Below are 20,687 nucleotides of genomic sequence, written 5' to 3' on the forward strand. Positions count from 1 at the left end.
GAAACTAATAACATATTTTAGCTTTCCATAATTATGCGTACATATTTTAATTCATTTGATATCTCCTGGCCACAGAAATCTGTTTTGTTTTCATTTAATGTGAGACCAATAAATGAAGAGGAAACAGCAGTATCACTAAACGTAAACACAGGTCACGTGGAGACTACCCACCTCCCCACTACAACTCGGACTGCTCTGTGGATCAGCCCCAGATCTCTGATATTTCTGAACCAGGGCAATATTGGATAGTGGCACCCAGCCAAACATCTGTAGCCAGAAGCAGGAGAAGGTACTACTCATACGCAACTCAACTGCACATTCACAAGAGCCTGCCCGCAAACTGCTCAAACGAATCTAATGTAAACAGCTGTCACGTCACGCTCATCAGAGGCAATTTGTTGTTAGGAAGCATTGCATAGTCTTTCTAAAGCCTTTGACACACGTTGCTGTTGGCAGATGCTTGTATGAGCACTGTGTTTTATTGTTGTATATGGCGAATTTCCTTTGCGACTTAAGTTTTATTTTCATTTCTTTTTCTCTCATTCATGTTTTGTTGCTGCAGTATTATTCTGCAGAAGCGGGATACATTAATATCCTTTGTTATGAGTATTGGTTCTTACCAGTCAAAATCACAAAAATTTAACTGAAAACTAAAACAATGAAAAATTCCCAGAATTCTAAAAAATGAACTGTAGATTCTGTACCTTGGCAAATATGATCACCAGATCACACACCTATGAATCTTTCCCTGTTGGGTTACATGAAGTAGTCAGTGTATGAAAGCCCAGTAGAAACTGAAGAGGTAAATCCAGTAAAAACTGAAGAGGAACTGTTAGTAGGGTTGCCTGTCTCTGGGAACAGCTGATGACAGGAATATTTGTGAAAGTGCAGAAAATGTTTTTGTGTTGAAGTGTAATGTATGCATAGAGTCATGTCTTCATTGCTTTATAGATGTGGATTCTTTTTCCTGTGAAAGCAGTTTTGTTCCTCACTGTTCACTGCACTTGTAGACATTTAACACATTGAACCAAGCAAATTTTGATATGTTTGATTACTTTTTTTTCTAGAGATCTGACGTCAGCCCTGGATTCTGCTAGAAGCATTTTCCGTTTCAGCCACAGAAATGGTTCGCGTTATGGTCATCTTGTTCTGCCATTCCTACCATCTAACTTTGGGCCACTGTATTTCTGCAAATTCATGAGGACTGCATGAAGCATAATAATTAGCTGTGAATATTTTGTTAACAAATATTGTTTATTATTGCAAAGTGTTATTTGCACATACACATCACTTGTACACATTTCCACAATATTAAATACAATGTAACTTTAAATAAAATTATCACAAAATAGGAATAAAGCTTGACACTATTTAAATTAAATAAGTCATCAACACCAATAGCAGCTAATCAATTTTGTTCCATGGTTGCTCAACACCTGTTCCAAATATCATGTAGAATATAAAGAGGAAGATATTAACCCCAAATGTTCCATAGAAAATTGCCCTCCACCGAGCAATTGTTTGCTGTGGGAAGAAAAAAAAAAGTATAAATAACAGTGCAGTCAACCTGTTTTCACAATTACATTTCTTGCTAGTTTTTAATTAATAATTCCTGTACTGTAACAAGACACTAAGAGTTACACAATTATGTTTTGGGGGGAGGGGTGTTATTTGAAATTCCTTTGATATTGGGATGGAAACACTGAATGTAAGTTTTGACTGAAAACGTAAATGCAAGAGCAGTGATAGAGCAGATATAAAACTGAATTAGTAGTAACAATGACCACCTGCAACTTTGTAGAAGAGTTCTCATTCGAATGAGACATACATACAACTTAAGAGATGATTGACACCTCTCAAAATATGGAATACCAGAACAGCTGCGTAGTCATAGGCATACGTAGTATTAAAAATTACCCTAGTTTTATGTTCTATGGAGTACTTGCATGACAAATCATTATGTTGTGGAGCAAGTCAGTTCACTTTCAGAAGATAAATTAATTTGTATAAATATGGATGCACACACACACACACACACACACACACACACACACACACACACACACGTGAGTTAGTAATTCCTACCCACAATCTTTTAGATATTACAAAAGTAGACACAACAATAATAGAAATTGTTCTACAGAATAAAAAGACTTTTCAAGGAGAGAAACTTTATCAATTTGACCTCAAATTTTACTCTGCTGTCTGTCAGGTATTTTATATCACCAGATGATCAAAAATTTTGGTTGCATCACTGTGCATTCATTTTTGTGCTAAAGACAACCTTAATAGGGGATAATAACTCTCATTGTTTCTTCTGGTATAATTATGCACATCATCATTCCTTTAGGCTTCCAGTGGATTATTTACAATGAACTTCATGAGGGAATAAGTATACGGTGAAGCAGTAGTCAATATGCCCAAGTCCTTAAATATAGATCTACAAGATGAATTCGGGTGAATACCACGTAATATTCTGACAGCACATTTTTGAGCAGTGAAGACTTTCTTTCTTAAAGATGAGTTATTTCAGAACATTATTTCACATGATATTACTAAATGAAAATATGCAGAGTATGTCAACTTGCAGATGTTTGTCATCCCTAGATTTTCAATGATTTGATGAGCAAATGTGGTTGAACCATGTTGTTTTAGGAGTGCAAAAAAGTGCTTTTTCCAGTTTACATTTTCTTCACTATAGGCACCTAAAATTTTTAAAGTCTTAACCATGTTCTTATTCCCCACCATGTCTTACAACTACCATTGGTGTAGCACCTCTAGATATATAGAACTGAATATGTTGGATCTTTTTGAAATTGAGAGAGTTTATGTGGAATAATTATTGATTTCTGACAATGTGTGTTTTCCTTGATTTGTTAATAACTTTTCTTAGTAATTTTGAGTCATATTTGTAATTTACTGCTATTTCATGATCTCTAATTGTTATTGGCATCAGATATATTTCCCTTTTCCTTTACATGCTACTTTAACCCTCCAAGTGGCCCGTGTTTTTTTTTTTTAAATTAGTTTATGCAGAAAGCTATTTTAAAATAATGATATGAATTTACCCAGGAATCGATTAACTTTTATGTCAGTAATTGGTTCATTATAAATTTTATCCCAGGTCATCTCTTGTCAACCATTCTTAAAAACATTAATTATTCTAACTGATTTCCACTGAGGGGTATCTATACTCTAAGGCACAAACATTACAATTAGGGTCCTGCAGTCTATATCCAGTCTGTTGGAAACTTAATTACTGAGATAAAATTACAGGATCCAAAAGAGGATTCTGTATCACTTTTCCTATCAAAATCCTTTAGAAAATCTACATTTAAATTACTACAGGCTATTAACTGCTTGGTGCTGTGTGAGAGCATAGTAAGGACTCCATATTCATTACAAACAGTTCAGAATCTCCCATTGGGGATCTATATAAAGTCACAATTGAAAGTGAACTATTTTTTCAGTATTAATTGACAAGCACAAACTTCTGCATGCTGATCACAAAAAAGTCTACTTGTCTCAATGTTGTTTCGGAACTTGTGTTCAGTCTTGGGCACAGGCTGGGGCGGTGGCAAAGGGGGGGTGTGTGCTATGGGGGCTATAGCCCCCCCCCCCCCTCCACGCCAATGGAGCATCATATTACATTGGATAAAATGACTTAAGAAATTAGGGAATATATTACCCCAACAGATTCAATCATTTTTTTATAACTATATAGCAATATAGGTTGCAATGTATTTCAGACACATTTTAACAAAAGAATAAGAGTGACAAATAGCTTACTATTTAAACTAATAAATATCATTTAACTTAAAACTGGTGTCTTATTATTTATTAATGCACATTTTTTTACCCTGAATACCAAAACAATTACCAAAAACTACTTTAAGCAACGCCAAATTTTACCAATTGTCGGTGGAGGACCCCCAACTCTCCTTTTTTTAAGCGATATTCCATTCCCCTCACCCCCCCCCCCCCACCCACCCCATTAGCCCCCCCTTGACCGACTTCTAGAATCGCCCCTGGGCACAGGATGTCTATGTTTCTAGAGCTCTCTATTTTGAGAAAACAGACAAGAAACTCCTCTACCTTATCACCCCAACTCCCTACTGTAGCATCAAGAAACTGCACTCATATCGGATTTAATTTCAGCCAGCAGCAGTCTGCCCAACTCAGTGTTCAAACAGCTCACAGCAGTGTTGACCGAGAGCTGGTCCACACTTGCGTGGATAATTGCTACTCCTATTTCATCCAGCGTACCACTAATGCTGTAATTTTCATCTTCAGCCAGGTTGTTTCCTGCTCCACCTACAATAATAACCTGATCCTTTTTTTGTTACAATCCTTACACAAATTCCTTATGTCCTCTGTCACTTGGCTACGGCTAGCATGTGGCTACACAACACTTGTGACACGGTACTCTCTTCCTGATTTCTCCTTTTCCATCTGGTCTACACTCTTACCATGGCTGTTACCTAGCAGGAAGACTCCTTTCTTTTTACTCCCTTTTGGTACCGACCTACGCTTAGTGGGGTACACAAGACTTTTAGTGACAAAACTATCATCTACAGATGAATGAGGCTCTTCCCCTCCTACTTCATATAAAGTTAACTTTACCAGTTCCCATGATCTCTTTTGCCCTTCAACCTACCTTGTTTAAATTTCATGTAATCTAATTCAGCTTGAAAGGCACAAATCTTTTCCCCCTGTTCAGAAATTCTCTCTCTCTCTCTCTCTCTCTCTTTTTTTTATTTATTTATTTTTTTTTATTCATGTCATGCATAGCAACACAGATTATAATAACAGAACTGAATGACTTAACAAATTTTGCCCTGCACAAATTTTATAGTAGGAGTTTAAGTCCAGGGAGAACAAATAAAAAATTTGATGTTTGCTGACAACATTGTAATTCTGTCAAAGACAGCAATGGACATGGAAGAGCAGTTGAACAGAATGGAGAATGTCTTCAAATGAGGATACAAGGTGAACATCAACTAAAGCAAAATGAGGATAATGGAATGCAGTTGAATTAAATCAGGTGATGTTGAGGGAATTACATTAGGAAATTAGACACTTACAGTAGTCGATGAGTGTTATTATTTGGGAAGCAAAATAACTGATGATGACTGAAGTAGAGAGGATAGAAAATGTAGCCTGGCAATGGCAAGAAAAGCAATTCTGAAGAAAAGAAATTTGTTGACATTGAATATAGATTTAAGTGTTAGGAAGTCCTTTATGAAAGTATTTGTATGGAGTGTAGCCAGGTACGGAAGTGAAATATGGACAATAAAGATTTCAGAAAAGAAGAGAACAGATACTTTTGAAATGTGATGCTACAGAAGAATGCTGAAGATTAGATTGGTGGATCACATAACTAATGAGGATTTGTTGTTGTTGTTGTTGTGGTCTTCAGTCCAGAGACTGGTTTGATGCAGCTCTACATGCTACTCTATCCTGTGCAAGCTTTTTCATCTCCCAGTACCTACTGCAACTTACATCTATTTAGTGTATTCATCTCTTGGTCTCCCTCTACGATTTTTAGCCTCCATGCTGCCCTCCGATACTAAATTTGTGGCACAACTTGACTAGAAGAAGGGATCGGTTGGTAGGACATATTTTGAGGCATCAAGAGATTGCCAATTTAGTACTGGAGGGAAGCATGGAGGGTAAAAATTGCAGAGGGAGATCAAGAGATGAATACAATAAGCAGATTCAGAAGGATGTAGGTTTCAGTAATTACTCAGAGATGAAGAGACTTGCACAGGGTAGAGTAGCTGCATCAAACCAGTCTTTGGATTGAAGACCACCACTACCAACACCACCTATCATGAATATTATTTGATGTTAGACAGTGTTATCTATCAGCAGAATACGGCCTACTATGCATGATGTGATTTTACATAATAATTTAAATACAAAATCCTGGATCACAAAATCTTCTATTGCGCTGGGGAAGAAGATATAAAGGCACAGACTTAAGTATAAAATATGATTCATGCAATAACTTTTCCCTATGAAAATTGTTTATTTTTAACTAGTAAGACATACACAGCTACAGGTGGGCACCAGTGCTACCGAAAAACTAAGGTATAACTTTTCCTTTCTACTATAGCAAATAATTAAACATGGTTTCCTATAACATAGATTGCGTAGCCACATATCTATAAAGTCAAACCTAAAGCTAAAAATTGGTTCATCCTGATCTGAATATAATTTCCTTCTGGAGCACTGTACCTTCTTATTTTAATGCAAATAGTGCACTCATTTTTAAACTATTCATCGCAAGGGAACATTTTAAGTTAACTCAGATGCAGGATCTAGTGTTATAAAAATGAACAGAAATTAATAAGATTCTATATGAACTCCAATTCTTCCATACTTACATGTCCTTCAGTGAGGTAGCCCACAAGCACAGGGACAGTAATTCCTGGTATTGTAGCTACAGTATTTGTGATAGCCATCATTGTGCCTGTAACAAAAAAGTCATTATCAATTTAATTTTTTTCTAATACAAAAGTATGTCAGAAATAAATGCCAAAATACTGCATACCATTTTAAATTTTGTACCCATTTCTTTCTAGAATGTGACAGCACATGGAGGCTGAAGACAGCCGATACACAGTATTCTGCAATCAACAGTTTTTATTATGTTGCCAGTGCAAGGTAGCATGTGTGTTTCAGGAGCGTGCCTCACTAAAACTGTACAGTTAATTTTTTTTTTTTTTTTTTTTTTTTTTTTTAGATGAAAAGGTTGTCTACACAGAACATTCATCATGAAATGCATCCTGTATAAGGTAACAAATGTATTTCATGGGAAGCTTTGTTTAATTGGATACAGGGATTCAACGAAGGATAAAGAGTATTCAGAAACAGTGGGCATTCTGGTCACCCTGTTAAGTTATCTAGTGATGTCACACTGGAACGTTTGGAAGCAATGATCTGTGAAAATTTTCATTTGAAAATCAATGACTTGGCATGTGCCCTAGAGTACAGTAGGATAAAATACACGATCCTTTGTAAATGGCTGAATTTTAACAAAGTTTGTTCACATTGATTCCCATGCTGGTTGACTGCAGAGCACAAATGGAACAGAATAATCCTATCTATGCAGCACCTCATGTGATCTATATCCAACTGATTTTTCTTTCTGTTTCATTCATGTATGGAGCCTCTTTGTGCACATTAATTGATCTAATCCTGTCTTCATGATCCCTACAGGAGTGATACATGGAGGCAGTAGTATATCATTTATTAGATTCCTCACATAATAATTGTCCTTGGAACGTTGTTGAGTAGACTATAGAAGTCTAGATGGTGTCTTTATCTTCAAGTGTCTGCCACTTCATGTTTTTCAGTATTTCTATGATACTCTCCTGTGAGTCGCATGCACTTCTACCTTTCATTCTGCCCTTTATATAGTTTCTATATCCCCTGTTAGACCTATTCAGTATATGTTCCACACACTTGTGCAAAATTCTGTGATGGGTCTCAAAAGTTTTTTGTACACAATCTCCTTAGTAAACTGGCAGCATTTTCCCAATGCGCTGCCAATGAAATGAAGTTTGTCACATGATTCATCTATGACTGGGCCTATGTAATTGTTCCATATCATATCCCTACGCATGGAGAGCTGCATCAAATCAGTCTCAGGACTGAAGACCACAACAACAACAACATATCCCTACAGACTACTACCCACATATTAGCATCAGTTGAATGACATCAGTTGTGACTCACTGATAGTGTACTCATATAATACTCTTTACATTTTAGAAATTTTAAAGCACATTGAGAATCACTGCACCACTTTAAAAAAATCTTATAAAGATCTACCTGAATATTAGTGCAGTTTCTTCCAAATAGTACTTCATTATAGATAGCTGCATGACCTGTCAAAATTGTGAGGTTACAATTAAAATTGCCTGCCAAGTTAACAATATACAACATCTACAGCAAAAGTTACAATCCATTTCCAGGAACACCTGAAGTTATTTCTGCATCTGTCTATGACTCTCTATCCGAGACAAGATGCTGCCTCCTTACCACGAAATTCTCAATCCAGCCACAAATTTTAACTTAATACCCCCCCCCCCCCCTCCCATGATCATACTTTTGATAATAAGTGTTAGTGTAGAACTGAGTCAAATGCATTTTGGGAGTCAATAAATACTGCAGCTATCTGACTCCTTGGATCCATGACTTTTAGGATGTTACATGAGAATAGCGTGAGTTGAGTTTTGTCTGACCAATGTTTCTGGAATCCATGCTGGTTGGCATGGAGGGACTCATTCTCTTTGAGATACCTCATTACATTTGAGCTCAGAATATATCCTAAGATTCTACAGCAGACGCATGACTTCTGCTACCCTTCTTGTAGATGGGTATGACCTGTGCTTTCTTCCAGCTACTGGGCACAGTTTATTGCTCGAGGGACTTGTGGTATATTATAGTTAAGAGTCCTGCTATCAATATGATGTTGCACTCCCTCTGGCCTGGATGCATGGGATGATTTGATGGGGAAGGGTGTCATTGAATCCTCTCCCGCACAAGCTGGCCCACAACTACTGTCACTGGTCCTTGGTATTCTGGATAATGCAGACTGGAACAGAGTCTATGTCTGAGGTGGTTCCACATACATTCTCCTGAAACAGGTCTGGGGAGCTGGCTGATCGTGACAGTAATTCAACATCCATAGATGACCATTGTCCTGTTGAAACATGGCACTGAGATACTGTCACATAAGGAAAAGGAAGGGACTATAAAGAGTTTAATGTTCCATTAAATTGCGCAGTCATTAGATAAGCTTGGATTATGAGTGGGCAGAGAAGGAAATCCCTTTTCAAAGGAAACATTCTGGCACTTCCCTGGAGCAATTTACAGAAGTAATGGAAAACATAAATCTTGGATGGCTGGACAGGGATTTGAACTGTCGTTCTCCCAAATGCATGTCCAATGAAAATATGTCTGGTGTACCATTGGGCCATCAGAGTTCTTTCAATCATTACCAGCCAACCCCTGAAGTCATACCCAATTGTTCTCCACAGAATGACACCAGGCGTAATACCGTACACCGCTACGCCTCTGCGAAATGTATGAATGGGACATCTCCCCACGTCACCAACATGCTCACTGACAATGGTCATCTGGGGCAGTGCCAAACCGCGATTCATCGCTGAGCACAATGTGACACCATTCATCAGTACTGCATGCTTTCGGTAATGGCATCACTCCAAACGCAGCCTACAGATGGGATAGTAATTCCCAAATCTGGCTGCTGCCAGTCTCTAAAGGTGCTGGATGTCACAGACGGTTGCAGGGGGTCCATTACTCGTTCTCAGATGCAGATGTTGAGAGGTTATGGTGTACATTGTACACATTCCTTCTTTGTGATTGTTAGATGTAGCCAACTTGGATCTTGACAGCAAATACAGGATGTATATAGAGTCCAGGAACATTTTAAATTATTTATTGCACAAGAACCAAACATTGTACAGATATCATACATATGTCATTTTGAAGAGTGATCTTGAAAGTTTTTTTTTTTTTCATGTATACCGCCACAGAGTAGTTTGGTAATTTGCCGATAGTCAGCGCTAGTCACAAATATGGCGAGCTTTCTGTGTGTTGGAGTTCGCCAAAAACAAGTGTGCTACAGCTGTTCAACGGATGTTTAGAACCAAGTATGGTAAGAAGTTACCAACAAGGAAGGCCATTTACCACTGGTACAACAAAACTGTTATGACAGGTTGCTTCTGCCCGGCAAAGAGAAGCGGATGTCCCAATGTGAGTGAAGTGAATGTGGAGCATGTACGAGAGACATTCATAAGGAGTCCAAAAAAAAAAAAATCGGTGCGTCATGCATCCCGTGAACTCGAAATGGCTCCAATGACTGTGTGGAAAGTCCTGCGACAGAAGCTGTCTATGAAACCATTCAAATTGGAGCTAGTGTAGAAGCTTAATGACAACAACAAAGACAAGCGTTTTGAGTTTTGTTCGCATTTGCAACAACTGAATGAGGATGGGAATAGCATTGTTGATCGCTTAATTTTTAGTGACAAAGCCACTTTTCACACTAATAGGAAAGTGAACAGGCATAATTGTCAAATCTGGGGTACAAAGCCTTCCCATGAATGCACTGAATTTGAGCATCATTCCCCAAAGGTAAATGTTTTTTGTGCCTTGTCACTTCAAAAACTGTACGGGCCATTCTCCTTTGCCAAGAGCACTGTGACTGGATATTCCTACTTGCACATGTGGCTGATGCCTCAAATGCAATCAGACACTCTGTTCATCTTTCAGCAGGATGGGGTTCCACCCCATTTTCATTGTGAAGTTTGTGGGTACCTGAACACGGAGCCGCCGCATCGATGGATCGGCCATGCTGCAGAAGGGGACAGCTGTTTCATGAAATGGACTCCCTGATCACCAGATGTCATTCTGTGTGACTTTTTTCTGTGGGGATACATTAAAGTTCTCATGTATGTACTGCCTCAACCACGTGATGTAGCAGAGCATTGGGAGGGAATACAGGAAGCAACTGCCACAGTCAACGATACCACACTGGGATGGGCATGGCGAGAATTAGATTACCGTATTGACATCTTTTGGGTCACTCATGATTCACATATCAAATGTTTGCAAAAAAAATTTTCAGGGTTTCTCTTCAACATGCAATATGTATGACATCTGTACAATGTTTAGTTCTTCCGCAATAAATAATTGAAAGTGTTCCCTGACTGTATGTACACCCTGTATGACTGCCCTCATGTTCCCTTAAAGTCAAACAATTTGACCACCTGGACAAATGGAGACCCACAATGAAGACCCATTCAAACACTGTCAGGTGCTGACAAAGCTGTCTCCCATGAGTTTAGGGCATCTCTGTGTCTTTCAAAGTGATCACTGAGCATCCAATGCAGTTCACACCCATCATATACCTTACCACCCATTATATAATATACCGGGGCTGGTAGCAACATTAAATATGAACAACACTAATGCATTTGTGTGCCAATTGTAGCAGCTTGAAAATATTATATTAATCAGTACATGCGAATATTCAGAACAGCTGTTGTGTGTCGGTAAAAGTCAGAGCCACTAAGTGCATGTATATTATCTCTGCTCTGCTTCTTACCTAATGTATGGTATAATTATCATTCTGGTTGAGGACTCTGATACAATAACTGGAGGAGAAAGAATCAAGTATTGGAAATTTAGCCATACTGTAAGATATGAATAGGACAAAATAAATCCACAAATCATATTAGTGAGAACTGAAGTAAGAATATTATTTTTTGGTTTTATTAATTAAGGTTTCCATCACAGTTGCGTATAATATTTCTGTTGGTGTCTAGTTTTGAACATCGTCATTCATTCTCAACCCATTACCTTTACATTAGAAGATACAGTGTTATCAACAAAGCATGAAATACAAAATTTTCAATCATTTTGTGTGCACAGATTACAGCAGTGCAATAAATCTTTGAAGACGTACATTATACATTTATTTTTACAGCAGATCAATATAACTAATGTTATCTGACTGTGTTACTTGATGGATGTTATTTGACTGTGTTACTTGATGGGCATCTTTAGTTGTTTATACATAAAAAATTAACAGGTACCTTCAGTTGTTTATTGTGTGTTCATATGCTCTGTCTCTCAGAGACCATAACGTTACAACTAAATATGTAGATATTGTATTGATAAAGGTCTCTGTCATTATTGCACTAGTTTATAAATTATTGATATGTCATTAGCTAAACGATTTACTGAATCATTACTCATTTTTAAAAATGAGCAAAAATAATTGTAATTAAGTTCAGACTGTTTGTTTGTGAATTTGTCCAGCTCTTTTATTTTCCATTTGTATATTTCCCATTCTTCAAGTATGTGTAACTACATTCCTTTAGGTGCGATGTGTAAAATTTTATAGTATTTTCAACATTACATGCTGTATGTTTTGTGCTTGGCAAATGGTGGCTAAAAGCAGTCTTGTTGTTTGGGCTGCTATGTTCTTTGTATCTAGTTATAAAATTCTGATCAGATTGGTCTGTATAAAAATGATCATATGTTCCACATTGTAATCCATACACACCAGATGCATAATACTTTATTTCATTTTTTACAGTTTTATGTTTTACTTTAAACCTTAGTTGACTTGCTGTTTAAAATGCTATTTTTTACTGCTTAGGGAAAGCATGTGCTAACTTTTCCATAATACAGCCATAATATTTCAATTTAATAAACTGTTTTCCTTCTTCACACCGTTTTTTTTCTTTTTCTTTCTGTTTTACACACACACACACACACACACACACACACACACACACACACACACACACTCACTCTGTATTCGATTGGAAATATTTTCTATACAAAATTACATCAACACATGCTACGACAAACATATGTAACTATTAAAAAAGTGCTTTGCCTGTTAAGTATAAAGAAGAGGAATTTTGGGTGAAATGTGAAATTAGGGAAGCCTACGGACTGAAAGACAGGCTGAATTGTTGTATTCATTACTAGCAGTAACATTGTTTTCACAGTTTATGGTTTTTAATGATAAAGTTGATCAAGTCATATTTACATTATGAGATTGAGTTACATGAGAGACATAGTAATAAAATTAATAAATTGATCATGAGTGATGAAGACAAGAAAACACTAGACACTTAACACAAGACAAACTCACTGTTTTGTTGGTAGGGTAGAAAACTTCCATAATACAGGATTTTCTAAAGAGGAAGAGGCTATGTTATAGAAAGATGTGAAATATATTCCCACTGAAGCAATAACAAAAAATAACATAGCTGATATGATAGCTGAGAAAGACAGTCTGTGCACAAATGAAAGTGGTGCATGTTGAAGAAGCAGAGATAGTGGTCCAGGTTCATAAACTGATTACCAAAGAAACACAAAAACACACAGTAATAAAATACACAAGAACAGTAAACTTATTGCTAGCATTAATTGTAAGGTAAATGAAAGTAAAGCAATAACAATAAGAGCTGATAAAGATAGTTCTCTGGTCACTGTCACAGAACATGATTACAATACAAACGTACTACAGTTTTTTTTGTAAATAATGTTACTGCAGAAGTTGACAGAGACCCAACAAAATCATTTCAAGCCACTCTTAAGAAAAAAAGCTGACAGCAAGCAATTTTTGTCACTTTTATATAAGAAACAAAGACTACTAGCACAAATAGCATGTGCGCGCGCGCGCGCATGCACGCACGCACACATGCACACACACACACACACACACACACACACACACACACACACACACCAGTAAATGCCTTAATAAAGATTCACAAAGAGAACAAAAGTATGCATATTATTATTGATGGAAGAGACGTTCCAATTGCAGAATGAAATAGGTTTTCGTATAAAAAAACTATTCAGATTTTCAGTTAATTTTTTAATATAATTTAATTTCCTATGTAGTAGGGTAACTTTTAGCTGAAAATTTACAAATAATAATAAGAAATTTAATATGCAATGGCACTATGGGAAAGGGTGAACTAACAGAATTTCTTGAACTGTAGGAATTTAGACCCAGTTTTAATTACATTGAATTTGGTGAGGAACTGTGCCAAAAGAAGCGTGGTTTAGCTATGGACAGTCGCCTCACTGGGTTATTGATGGACATATTTATCAATAATATAGAGATGGCGGTGTTTCAGAATAACCCACTGTTGATGCAGAAGATAGTTATGTGCAAAAGCTACATAGATGATATAATTATTGTTATAAAGGGAGGGGAGAAGGACGTGCATGCCATGCACATGACTTTTACCCAGCAATATCATTTAAGAGAAAGAGTCCTAAAGGAAATTAATTTCAGAGACTTAACAGTAACAAGGGCAGCAAATGAGTTAAAATTTTTCCATTTATCATAAACAAGCACACTTGGGTGCAGTAATAAGGGATGACTCCAACAATCCACCACAAGATAAAAAGATGTATTTCTTTGCTGTGGTAGGTTGCCTATGAAAGCTTCCATTGGATGGCTAATTATGCAAACAAGTAGCAGTAGCCAATGGTTTTAACATTATTACAGTGAAGTACTAAATAGCATTTCAAACAGCAGGTCAATTAAGATTTATACAAAGATATAAAATTGTAAAAAATGAAATAAAAAGTATTAAGCATCTGGTGTGCGTAGATTACAGTGTTGAAAATGTGATCATTTACATACAAGTCAAACTGCTTGGAATTCTATGACTAAATACAAGTACTCTTCATGAAGAAACGGTGAAAAACGGCCAAATCAATTGTAATAGTACAAGCTTTGTTAAAACCCCTTTACCTAGGTTTTGACATCTTTAAAAACATCTCCTTCAGAAGAATCAGTGATTTAACACATAAAATGGTTAACATTATACACACCTATATACTACATATATAGGTATAAAATAAAAGTGAAACAAATAACTGACTTACAAAGAATTTCTACTCACTTGTTACGTAATGTTGTAAACGTACATTAAATGTGTGGCCATTTGGCACAAATGGAGATCAAGTTCATCTCCATTAAATAATAAAACGACAATATGTCACAGTCATTAGAAAGTGCTTCACAAACACAACTAGTGAACTGACATTGCTCTCGTGTCTCTTGAGGTGAGGAAAATTCAGGGTGTGTGAGGGCAGTGTATATGTAAGCATGGGAAAGAATAGCACTGAGAAAACTAGAATACCATTAAATTATTAAAATAGTGATATACAGAAGAAGGGAAGACTTAGTGCCAGTATAGTAGTATAAAAACATAGACATGCAGCATTTTATTTTGTTATTGGCCAAAAATTGTATGGAACTATTGAATTATGTCAAAAGTAAGCAACTACATGATTTAAATAATGAAATCATCACCAGCGACTTATTTTTTGCCGCTTAGCACAACACTTTTTGGGAATTTATTCTCATTTTCAAGTGTATTTGTGCATTCATTTACATGAATATGTTTGGTGGTGTTTGCACATGTGGTTTTCTGCCTCTTTTGCATCCTTTTGAGGTTAGACTGCAAACGAAACATAAGACAAAATGAATTTTTAAGAATTTTAAAGTGCTTTTGTTAGAAATGATTTTTCGGTTGCCCACTCACGGATATTGTGCCTCCTCCATTATACAGAATATCACACACATGCAAATCATCGCTTGCAATGTTCGTTTACAAAACATGCTAAAAAGAGGATTACATTATATGTATATATAAGGTTCCATATAAAAAACGTATTTTTTGCCACTACTGACTACTAAATTACCAATTTGAGTCTTTCTAATGAGATAATGTACATATTTATGAAAATTGTCTCAGTTATCAGATGCCGGAGAAACATTTGAAGAAATTAATTGATTCACTGTCTTGCTTTACATTGAGAATTTTTTCTCCTTGCTCTTTGTGATGCACAAAAATTTCGAGCTCCTCCATTAAATCCATTGTATGAGATTTTTGGAAGTCGTGGGGTATCTTACGATCTTCTGTGTTTTTGAATAGATGTCCAGTGTTTCTTAAGTGTGTATTGCTGATTTTGAAAATTCCTGCCAGTTCGCCCTATGTAGTAGCTTGAACAAGTTTTACATGTTATTTTGTATATTCCTGAGTCTGAGAATTTGTCTTTTTTGTTGTTTAAGGTGTGTACTAGTTTCTGTTGTTTGCTGTTTGTGGAGAAAGCTACTTTCAATTTATGTGACCTAAGTAGGTTTACTATTTTTTTGAGAAATGTAACCTATGTTAAGGTATGCTAGCCATACATTTGATTGTGTTATTGGTTCTTTCTGAAGAACCAGGAATTTCTTTCTTTTTTGTTATTTGTCTCAGCATCCTGTCAGTCATTTAGGTGGGAAAGTCATTAGCCACTGCAATTTGCTTAATGATGTCTAATTCTTTCTCCTTGTCATCTTTGTTTGTTGGGATTTTGTTTGCTGTGTGTCTCATCATTTTGTATGCAACTTTCTTGTGTACATATGGGTGACATGATGTGACAGGGATTGTGTTGTTGGAGATTGTCTTTTTTCTGTATATTTTGAAATTGTGCCTGTTGTTTTTGTTTTATATGCACGAGTCTACAATAAAATTAAATCTATTGTTTTTTATATTCAGCTGTTAAATTTATTTTCTTGTGCATATTGTTAAATAAGTTTATGATGTTATTGGTGTCCTTGGTGTCACCATTTGAGTAGCATTAAGGTATCATCTACATATTTTTTGTAGTATACTATGTTTTTTTAAGTAGCCCAATGCAAAGTAGTTTTAGTTGAGGATTATTTCTAGCAACTCTATAAATCCAATAATTTTAGTTTATGAACACTTTTTGTGATTTAATAGGTTCTTCTTATTACTAAAATGGCTTCTTTAGGCACAAAAAGTTTTCACAAGCTAACATTATTGAATTTATAGAGTTGCTAAAAATAATCCTCAACTACAACTACTTTGCACTGAATGGTAACAGTTATCAACAACCATGGGATAGCCATGGGCTCATCCATATCTGGTGCAATAGCAGACATTTTCATAAACCAGTCAGAACAGAAAATATTCTGCAGCTAGGAAACCTGCTTAAAAAATATAGTAGACTACAAAAGATATGTAGATGATACCTTAATGTTACTCAAAGGTGACACCAAGGGCACCAGTAACATCATAAACTTATTTAACAACATGCACTAGAAAATAAATTTCACAGCTGAATGTAAAAAAATAAAAAATAAAAATAAAACAAAAAAAAAAAAATAAAAAATAAAAAAAATAAAAAAATGAATAAAACACTAGCATTAATTTTGTAGACTTGTGCAAAACAACAGGCACAATGTCAAAATATACAGAAAAAAATCTCCAGGAACACAATCCCTGCCACATCATGTCACCCAGATGTACACAAGAAAGTTGCCTGCAAAACGATGATACACACAACAAACAAAATCCCAGCGAACAAAGATGACAGGGAGAAAGAATTAGACATCATTAGCAAATTGCAGGGGCTAATGACTTCCCTAGCTCAACGATAAGCAGAATGCAGAGAAAAATAACATAAAAGAAAGAAATTCCTGGCTCTTTAGAAGGAATCAATAATGCAGTCAAAAGTATGGCTAACATTCCTTACATAAGTAACAGTTCTCAAAAAATAGCAGGCACATGTAGGTCACATAAATTTAAAGTAGCTTTCTCCACAAACAGCAAACAAAAACAGAAACTAGTCCACACCTTAAACAATAAAAAAGATAAATTCTCAGACTCAGGAATATACAAAGTAACATATAAAACTTGTTCAAGCTACTACTTAGGACAAGCTGGCAGGAATTTTCAAATTAGATACACTGAACACATGAACTGTTACACACATACCCAATTTACAAAATCAGCAATAGCAACACACATAAAAAACACTGGACACTCATTCAAAAACATAGAAGATGATTTTAAGATATGAAATTTTTGTGCATCACAAAAAGCAAGGAGAAAAAATTCCCAGTGAATAGCTCAACAGTGAATCAGTTAATTTCTTCAAATGTTTCTCCTGCATCTGATAACTGTGACAATTTTCATAAATATGTACATTTCCTCATTAGAAAAAAAGTTGTAATCGATGATTTAGCAGTCAATAGTGCTAAAAATAGATTTATTATATACAACCTTATATATACGTATAATGTAATCCAAATTACTGCAACAACTCTGACTGTGTGCAGTCTCTTTGTGAAGCTATATTGCCATAATATCTTTGCAACATATTTTGTAAACAAACAGTATAAGTGATGATCTGCATGTGTGTTATATTCTGTACAATGGACAAGGCACAAAACCTTTAAGTAAACAAACAAAAATACCATTCTAAAAATAGCATTTAAAACCCCTTAAAAATTCACTTTGTCTTATTTTTCGATTGCAGTCTAACTTTGAAAAGATGCAAGAGAGGCAGAAAATCACATATGCTGACACCACCAAACATATTCATGTAAACAAATGCACTTGAAAATGAGAATAAATTCTTAAAAGTGTTATGCTAAGCTTAAAAAAATACAGTTTTTATTATTTAAATCATGAATCACACAGTTGCAGACTTTCCCTGCCGCTGTTGGATAAGCAGCAAGTCATATACTCTTAGTTCACTTATTTGTTACATAGTTTAATTCTTAATTTCTTTGCGTGTTTTTGGTACTTGCATTGTTTAATTCATAAATTTGGGGCGTATTATAGTATTTGAGAGTTGTAGCATCGCGTTTTAGTACCTGAATAGTGTAAAATCGCGTAGTCTCCTTCCGCCGCCGAGCAGTGTGTCAGCAGTGCGCAAGTAGCAGCATTACTGCATTTACTAGGCAATCTTGTATTTTAATAACCGTTTAACTTTTGTGTCGAATTGTTTGTGCTCTCTGTAGATTAGTTCAGACGTTCTTTGCACAACAGTTTCTAGCATGGATAGGGACTGCAACTGCTGTGTTCGGATGCAGGCTGAGTTGGCATCCCTTCGCTCCCAGCTTCAGGCAGTGTTGGTTTCGGTCACACAGCTTGGGGCTGTTGCCAATGGGCATCACTATGGGGGTCCGGATGGGGGTTTGTCGGGGACGGCCAGCTCGTCCCACGCATCCCCCGATCGGACTACGACTGTGGCTGCCCGGGATACTACCCACATTGAGGCTGACCCCTCACCTGTGGTAGAGTGGGAGCTCGTCTCGAGGTGTGGCAGGGAGCGAAAGACATTCCGGAGGGCTGAACTGAAGGCCTCTCCAGTTTAAATGATTAATGGAAAATCTCATATAAAGATGTGAAATGAATACTAACAAAGAGATAGAGGGGCTGGCCAGTACTTACCTCAGCTCAGTACAGCCGGGGAAAAAAAAAAAAAGGTTCTGTGCCACACACCATGTGAAAAAACTATCCACAGTGCTAGTGCAACACCTAAGAAGTGGGGTCCCTCTCCCTATCCCTCACAAACACCAACCACAACAGAACCTTCAACAAACCCCCCTCATAGCCAACAAACCTAGCCTAGCCACCCTACTCAATCTCCCCATCCCAGCACATACCCCACACAGACCAAATCTCAACTATAACCACAGTCAAATGCCACATATCACCAGTCCCAATTCAGTTCTAAACCTCTCATCCAGATCCTTCTCTCCTCCAGAGACATCTGTTCTATCAAAAGGCTTAACCTTTAGCCCCACGCCTAAATTCAACCACACTGCCCTGGTTAAAGATCTCCTCTCATTCACCCGGAACCTCAATTGGAAATATCACTTCACTACCCAAACACTGCCCCCAAATACTAGACCCAGTGTTGAACCCTGTCGAGAACAGTTCCGACCGCCTTCTCAAAGGGATCCTCCTCCCCTCCCCCAAAACCATCCCTTGCAGACATTTCAGGAATTCCTCACATCCAGTGATGCCTCCCAGTCCTTCTTGAAGAACATCCCGACAACCCTCAACATCACCCCAGCTGAATCCCGTGCCATTAAGGAGCTGAAAATAGACCGCTCTATTGTCATCCTCCCGGCGGATAAAGGCTCCACAACTGTCGTACTTGACCGTGTAGAGTATGTGGCAGAAGGACTGCCTCAACTCTCCGACACCTCAACCTACAAAGCTGTTACCCAGGATCCCATTCCCTCCATCCAGACTGAGCTGCAGAAAATCCTAAAAATCCCAGGTCCCTCACGAGGCCTCACAACGGCTTCCATAGACTTACTCACTCCACCTGAGCCACGTACCCCTACTTTCTACCAATTACCCAAAATCCACAAAGAGAACCATCCTGGCCGTCCCATTGTGGCAGGCTTCAAAGCCCCAACAGAACGTATCTCAGCTCTGGTAGACCAACACCTCCAACCTATCACCCGCAGGCTCCCATCCTACATCAAAGACACAAACTACTTCCTAGAACGCCTCAAATCCATTCCCACTCCTCTCCCACCTGAAACCTTTCTTGTCACCATAGATGCTACATCCCTTTACACAAACATCCCACATACCCATACCTATGGTCTCTCTGCCCTTGAGCACTACCTCTCCCAACACCCACCCGGAGATCTTCCAAAAACCTCGTTCCTTATCACACTTACCAAATTCATCCTCACCCATAATTACTTCACTTTTGAAGGCCAGACCTACAAACAAATCAGGGGAACGGCCATGGGAACCAGGATGGCTCCGTCCTATGCCAACCTCTTCATGGGTCGCATGGAGGAGGCTTTCCTGAAGACCCAACAGCTGCTTCCCCTGGCCTGGTATAGGTTTATACGAGGGCCGTTCAGAAAGTAACCTCCGGTTGATTTAAAAAAATACACCAAGTTAAATAAAAATATTTTAATATATACATCTTACAACTACATCTTTGCACTATTTTTCTACATAGTCTCCATAGCGATTGAGGCACTTATCGTATCTCTTCACAAGCTTTGAAATTCCTTCTGCATAAAAATCACCCGCTTGTGCCTGGAGCCAGCCTGTGACCGCATCTTTGAGCTCTTCGTCGTCATCAAACCGCTGTGACCCGAGCCATTTCTTCAAATGCATGAAGAGGTGATAATCACTTGGCGCCAGGTCTGGGCTGTAAGGTGGATGGTTGATAACGTCCCACTTGAAGGACTCAAGAAGGGCCGTTGTTCTGCGAGCAGAGTGAGGACGGGCGTTATCGTGCAAAAAAACGATACCGGAAGTCAGCATACCACG

The 20,687-nt window shown here is 37.4% G+C and overlaps 2 protein-coding genes across 3 annotated transcripts in view; one reads left to right on the forward strand and one right to left on the reverse strand.

The window, feature by feature from the left end:
- Nucleotides 1-1,360, forward strand: part of LOC126458129 (5-methylcytosine rRNA methyltransferase NSUN4) — a 94,548-nt gene extending 93,188 nt beyond the window's left edge. Inside the window, exon 8 of the mRNA XM_050094965.1 lies at nt 1,068-1,360. Within this exon, the coding sequence (XP_049950922.1) occupies nt 1,068-1,212 (145 nt within the window). The 3' untranslated portion in view covers nt 1,213-1,360. The remainder of the gene's footprint in view (nt 1-1,067) is intronic.
- The window catches only part of LOC126458128 (sialin), a 311,357-nt gene continuing 291,903 nt past the window's right edge, over nt 1,234-20,687 (reverse strand). For both annotated transcript variants that reach the window (XM_050094964.1, XM_050094963.1), the window contains 2 exons: nt 6,390-6,475; nt 1,234-1,524 (listed from right to left, as the gene is read on the reverse strand). In XM_050094964.1, the coding sequence (XP_049950921.1) occupies nt 1,405-1,524; nt 6,390-6,475 (206 nt within the window). In that variant the 3' untranslated portion in view covers nt 1,234-1,404. The remainder of the gene's footprint in view (nt 1,525-6,389; nt 6,476-20,687) is intronic.

The sequence above is a fragment of the Schistocerca serialis genome, chromosome 2 (genome assembly GCF_023864345.2).
Source record: "Schistocerca serialis cubense isolate TAMUIC-IGC-003099 chromosome 2, iqSchSeri2.2, whole genome shotgun sequence".
NCBI lineage: Eukaryota > Metazoa > Arthropoda > Insecta > Orthoptera > Acrididae > Schistocerca > Schistocerca serialis.